Below are 6,476 nucleotides of genomic sequence, written 5' to 3'. Positions count from 1 at the left end.
GGACGGGAACCCTAAAACACGATCAGGCGCCGGTATATATCGCGAATTCGCGGGCGGTTTACGGGTCTCCTGTAAACGTTTTATGGGCCGGGCCGTTTTTAGCGGACCTGGTCGGGCCGGTTTTTTGGAGTGTCCAGTGAATCCGCGGGAAAAACGCGGCCTGGCGACCCCAGAGAGTTACTCTAACCACCGTTCGCGAGTCCCATCTTCAAGCGACCAAAAAAAAAAGGAAAGAGAAAAACTCGAGAGTCCACCGTTCGTTGCCGCTTGCCGACAGCGTAGTGTCCGCCTTCCGCCTCCACTCGGCTGCGTAAAGTCCGGCCGTCTCGATGGCTCTCCGCCGCCTCGCCGGCGCGTCCTCGCCTTCCTTCTCCTTCAAGTCCTTCACTACTGTTCTCCCACAGGCAGCGGAGACCGCGCCCGCCTCCCCGTCCTACCTCGCCCACCACCTGCTCGACGAATTCTCCCGCCCGCGCGCCTCCCGCGACGGGGAGCGCCTCCGCCGCCTGGCCGCCCACCTCACCGCGCCCGCCGTGGAATCCGTCATCGCGCGGCTCCCCTCCTGGCGCCACGCGCTCGACTTCTTCCGCTGGGCCGACGAGCAGCCGGGCTTCCGCCACTCCTGCTACTCGTTCAACGCCATGGCCTCGCTCCTGCGGCGCCGCCAGCCCGCCCACCTCGACCGCCTTGCCGCCGACGCGCTCGCCGCGGGCTGCCCCATGACGCCCGGCGCGCTGGGGTTCCTCCTCCGCTGCCTCGGCGACGCCGGGCTTCCTGACACCGCCGCCCTCGTCTTTGACAGCGCGAGGGCGCGCCTTAGCTGCACTCCCAACTCGTACACCTTCAACTGCCTTCTTGACGCGCTGGCTAAGGCCGGCCGCGCAGACGACGCGGAGGCGAGGCTCCGGGAGATGATGGTGGCATGCGGCGATGGAAGTGTCGATAAGTACACCCTCACCTCGCTCCTGAAGTGCTACTGCAATGCAGGCCGCCCAGATGACGCCAACGACGTGTTCCAGAGGATGAGCCAGCATGGTTGGGTGGACGAGCATGTGCTGACGATGCTGGCGGTGGCGTTCAGCAAGTGGGGGAAGGTGGACGGGGCGGTTGAGCTCGTGGGGAGGATGGAAGTGTTGGCGATGAGGCCGAGTGAGAAGACACTTAGTGTGCTGGTCCATGGGTTTGCAAAACAGCGCAGGATCGACAAAGCCATTGAGATGTTTGACAAGATGTCTGCTTATGGTTATGTTGCTGATTTGCCAATGTACGGTGTGTTAATTGAGGGTCTCTGCAGGCAGAAGCAAATAGGAAAAGCGCTGAAAATATTTGAGGTAATGAAGAGCAGTGAGGTTGTTCCTGATGTCCGTTTACTCAAGAATATGATTGAGGCTTTCATTCATGAAGGAGATATAGCCACTGTTAGCCCGTTTATCAATGAAAATGCCGGGAAGTTAAAACCCAGTGATGTTACCGCACTGTACAATGTGGTTCTACAAGGGCTTGTTAACCACGGGCAGGTAGAAGCAGCTTATCAGTTGCTCGCCTCAAGGGTACGTGGTGTTCAGGGGATTAGTGATGGTTTGACTGTTGGTGCAAATGTGTTTGATACCGTGCAGGATGTGAAGCCAAACTCTGATTCCTTCAACATTGTTGTGTGCGGCCTTTGTAAGGTTAAGAAGCTGGATGATGCCTTAGCTCTCGTGAAGGATATGGTTGGCTTTGGCAGCAAGGGAAAGCTATTGATGTTTAATGATTTGATCTATGAGTTGTGCAATGCAGATAGGTTAGATGAAGGATACAAATTGTTTAACCAAATGAAGGATCTTGGTGTGATTCCCACGGAGTTCACATATAATTCATTATTTTATGGCATTTGCAGGAGAAAAGATCCAAATGGTGCTTCTGATTTACTGAGGGAGATGTGCACCAATGGACATAGACCATGGATAAAGAATTGCACAGAAATGGTGCAACAGCTTTGCTTTAGTGGCAGGATAACAGAAGCTCTTGGCTTTCTAGAAGAAATGCTCAAAATGGGTTTTCTTCCTGATATCGTGACATACTCCGCAGCCATGAATGGACTGTGTAAAACCGGTGAGGTGGACAATGCGTTAGGACTCTTCCGTGACATTTCTGCCAAATCTTATCTTCCTGATGTGGTAGCACATAATATCTTGATAAATGGGTTCCGTCTATCAGGTAAATTAAATGAGGCGCAAGAAATTATGGAAGAGATGTTGGAGAAGGGTCTGTTTCCGTCTGTTGTTACCTACAACCTTATGATCGATGTTTGGTGCAAGTCTGGCAATATTGAAAAAGCGGTTGATTGCTTAAATAAAATGGTTGATGAAGAGAAGTCGCCAACAATAGTTACATATACAAGCTTGATAGATGGACTCTGCGGTGCTGGAAGACCTGACGAAGCCATTGTTTTGTGGCACAAAATGAGTGATAAAAATTGTGCTCCAAATAAGATAGCGTATACTGCTTTTCTAAATGGATTGTGCAAGTGTGGTCGAGTAGAGACTGCACTGACCTACTATGAGGAGATGATGACGAAAGGTTTTGTGTTAGATACCTTTTCCTGCTTATATTTTATAAATGCTTTGATATCAAATGGGAATACAACTAAAGGATGTGAACTTTTGAAAGAGGTTCTTCAAAGGGACATGACACAGGGTGATGATTTGAAAATGGTAGGATTAATAAATAAAGCAGTTGAAGTGTTGTCTAAAGATGGAAGAACTTCTCCAGAGATAAGTATACTTGTAGAGAAAGGTTTAATTTCAAGGGCTCAAACTATGGGCAAGAAAGATGGAAACTGACATTTGTTGCTCACCTCAAGGGCTCTAACCAGGAAGCCCTTTCCTGCTGCTAGCAGATTGTTCCTACTGCGTGCAACTACTTTCTCAAGGTATCTTTGATCTGGAAAACGCTTCTCAGTGGTTACTTCCCTCTTTGTAGTACAATAATATTTCTCTTGTCAAATTACGACATGATGTTTATCATCTATCGTAGGTCCTGTATGTTAATTGTTGGCAGCTTGGGGCTTAAGATCAATGGAACTAAATTTGTGGAGTTCTCAATAGGTGTTCCTCATGGTTGCTTCTGAATTGGATGGACACCTTCTGGTTTAAATATCCTTTATAGGCTCCAGCCGTATCCAAGACTTCAAGTCTTGAGTCAAATACCGTATGTAATTGTAGAACTAAATGTGATATGGTGTATGTGAAGGCTCCGAATTTGCTAAGAGAAATATGGAAGGTAATCCTGCATTCAATTACAGCAATTCCTTTTCTGTACTACCCAATAAGGAGATTATGTTTAGAGCATCAATGATGCGTGTTGATATACCCCTGGATAATTTTGATTTTATTGATGTTCTTAAGGAATTGGAATTATCCAGGGAACAAATTAGTAAGAAAAATGAACACTGTTTAGATATTCATGACTCGAATGGAAATGTCGCCCCCCTGTGCCCTGTGTCTAGCTGTGTTTGGCAACAAAATATTGTCAAAACCGAAGTATTGAAAAACTACAGTATTTTAGCATGTGGTTATAGGATACCACGGTTTTTACATATCAACATATTTTGAAGTATCAATAATACAGAGGACTTATTTGACTAGCATGGTGCGCATCGATGTAAAAAATGCCGGCTAGCTGTTAGCTGTAGCAAACACGCGTGTTTTTTAAGCCAGCCGCCGTTGCATGCAAACGGTAGTTGTGACTAGTTCACCAACGGAGTCGCTACTTCTGCGTCCAGCTTACCATGCCGATTTTTAATCGCGTACTGGACTAGGAACCAGCCTAACTCTTGGATGTTTCGTTGAGTCAAATCACAGTGAGTTAACTCTTGGATGTTTCGTTGAGTCAAGTCACGGTGAAGATCCTAACAGATAGCCAAATCACCGAGCTGAAGATCCTAATAAATTGGGCGCCATCAGAACCGGTTAAGTAAGAACAACGACCTTGAGCCGTGCGTGGATTTGTCTTTTTCGGTTGCTAGTTTAAAAAAAAAAAGAGGTCGGACCCTCTTTTTTTTAGACAGAGAAAATACCATGGTACTGTATTAAAGATACTGTGGTATTAATATTGCAGTTTTTTAGGTAACCAAACAACTCACGGTAATTGTGATAACTAAAAAAACTGCACTATTCCTAGAATACTTAGAAAATACTTTGTTATCAAACGGGCATGATACTGTAGTGGAAGAGTAGGAGACATTTACTGTAGTTTCTAGTAATAAAGAAAATGTCTCCTGCTAAGGGAAATGTCACTATTTCGTCTCTTACCTCCTCTTCTATACCTTGTACTAGAAGTCAGCAAAGTTCTACTTTGCCCCCTAGTTGATCTGGTAGAGTAAGCCCCCCCCCCCCCCTGATAGATATAAAAACAATGAGAGTATTATTTTGGAATTGTAGGGGTGTGGGAAAGAAAAGCATGTCTTCCTACATCAAAGACATAGTCATGCTCATCCCCTGGATGTCCTGGGAATTTAAGAGACTACAAAGAGGAAATAATGATGCTTTTTTAGAAAAATTGATCCTGGATTTTTTGTTTTGATTGGCACTGCATTGCTTCTGTTGGGAAGTCTCGGGGTATTCTTTGTGGTATTAAGATGGAAACCTGGGATACTATTTCTGATAGGAGAGGGTTTTATATTATGCAGCTTAGTGTGAAGCATAAAACTTTGAATTTGGAGTTGGCTGTGTTAGTTGTGTATGGAGCTGCTCATGATGAGCATAAGTTGGAATTTCTTTCTGAGATGTCTGAATTTTGCAATAGTATTGCTGTACCTCATGTTGTGACTTAATGTTTTGAGACATTGTGGGGAAAAGAATAAACATATGTCACTCCCTCGATCATCTGATATTTTTAATTCGATTATTCATACTTTAAATCTAAGAGAAATTCATATGATTGGGGGTACTTCGGAAGCTCAATATCCTGGTTTGTTTGACATTTGTCAACGGCAGGATTGTACTGTGGCTGATGCTTTAAACTCTGGGCTGGCTTTATCCTTTAGAAGGCTTTATGATGAAAGTCTCTCACATTGGGAGGAGATTTAAAAAAATGCCCAGTCTATGGTGTTGAATGATATTTCCTGATGAAGTGAGTTGGGCTCATACTAAGAACAAGCTGTTTTCAACCGTATCTGTTTATAAGTGGTTGGAGAATGGGCTTGCTGGGGCTAATAATCAATAGATTTGGAGAGCACACATCCCGCTAAGGATTAAGGTCTTTATGTGGCAGTTATTTTAGAACTCTATTCTGACACGTGATAATTTGTGCAAGAGAAACTGGCCTGAAAATCCTTTATGTTCTTTTTGTGGTGATGTTGAAGCTGCTAAGCACTTGTTTTTTCTCATGTAGTGTGGCTAAGTCCGCCTGGGGAACTATTCGCAGGATTCTGGGCACCTTGTATTGTCCTAGGAATTTGTGGCAAAGCTCGACATGGCTGTATGCTTTCTTGCCGGACAGGACCAAATTCTATATGTGTGTATTGCAGCTGTTTGCTGGGGAATATGGAATGTGTGCAATAAGGTCACCTTTGAGAAGCATAAGATGCAATCCCCTATGGAAGTTGTGTTCATAATCTGTACATTTCTCTTATACTGGGAACTGGGCAGGTTTACTCAAAAGCGGGGAGCAAGGCGTCTTCAGGGCCGAAGTCGAGACATTGATGAACGAGGCTACCACTCCTGCGTCTCTCATGAGCTCGGCTTCTGCAGGGGGCGAGAACATCTTGTATTCCTGGAGGCCGAGTGCTTGGAGTAATCCGAAACTGGGGACTCCTGTGGTCGTTTATTTAAGTGGCTGTAGAATTGTACCTGGTGTTTTCTGTCTTTTGGATTGCTCTTCCGATGTTGGCAATAGATGCATCTCTGTTAGAACTTGTGTTGGTTTGGTGGTAGCAGGTTTTTGCCCGGTGGTGGGTGGTTCGATGGCGAACTATCTATAGCGGTTTCCTGCTATCTGCCCCGCCCCGCTTCCTCTGCTTTGTAGTTTCTTTGCTGATTTCTGTTCGGAGAATTCTGTATTTCCGTTATGAAAGTAATGGAAAGGGGCAATACCCCGTTAAAAAAAAGTGATAGGGTGTAATTCTTAGAGAAAATTTCTTATTTAACACTATCTTAAAATCTGCTTTCTTATTTGACAATGGAAAAAATTTTCTTTCCTATTTGACACAAGTTCTAAATTTTATTCCTTATATGACATTTCTGTCCATTTTGAGCCTAAATGACACCCGAAAGACTCTTTTGCCCCTCATGTGGTATGTGTGTGGGGGGCAATAGCGCACACACACAGCATCAGTGCGAGGGCAGGAGCACACACGCAACAACACATACACATGCACCAACACACACGCAACAACACGCACGTGCACACACACACGCACACACGCAGCAACATACATGCACGCACACACACACAGCAACACGCACGCAGCACACACACACATACACACACAC

General features: G+C 45.4%; 1 protein-coding gene across 3 annotated transcripts; it reads left to right on the top strand.

Moving 5' to 3' along the window:
* Nucleotides 1-204: 204 nt before the first annotated feature.
* LOC123150221 (putative pentatricopeptide repeat-containing protein At5g08310, mitochondrial) lies at nt 205-6,195 on the top strand. Of its 3 annotated transcripts, XM_044570055.1 has the most exons (4): nt 205-2,914; nt 3,019-3,264; nt 5,377-5,547; nt 5,634-6,191. In XM_044570055.1, the coding sequence occupies exon 1, from the start codon at nt 330-332 to the stop codon at nt 2,823-2,825; it is 2,496 nt and encodes an 831-aa protein (XP_044425990.1). In that variant the 5' UTR covers nt 205-329; the 3' UTR covers nt 2,826-2,914; nt 3,019-3,264; nt 5,377-5,547; nt 5,634-6,191. The 3 variants fall into 3 exon arrangements, with proteins under 3 accessions (XP_044425990.1, XP_044425991.1, XP_044425989.1); XM_044570056.1 differs by having other exon boundaries at nt 3,090-3,264; nt 5,377-6,195; XM_044570054.1 differs by having other exon boundaries at nt 5,377-6,189.
* The last annotated feature ends 281 nt before the right edge of the window (nt 6,196-6,476 follow it).

This window comes from Triticum aestivum, chromosome 7A (assembly GCF_018294505.1).
Source record: "Triticum aestivum cultivar Chinese Spring chromosome 7A, IWGSC CS RefSeq v2.1, whole genome shotgun sequence".
Lineage (NCBI taxonomy): Eukaryota > Viridiplantae > Streptophyta > Magnoliopsida > Poales > Poaceae > Triticum > Triticum aestivum.
The sequence above is the reverse complement of the archived record's forward strand: the minus strand, read 5'-3'. Positions and strand labels throughout refer to the sequence as shown.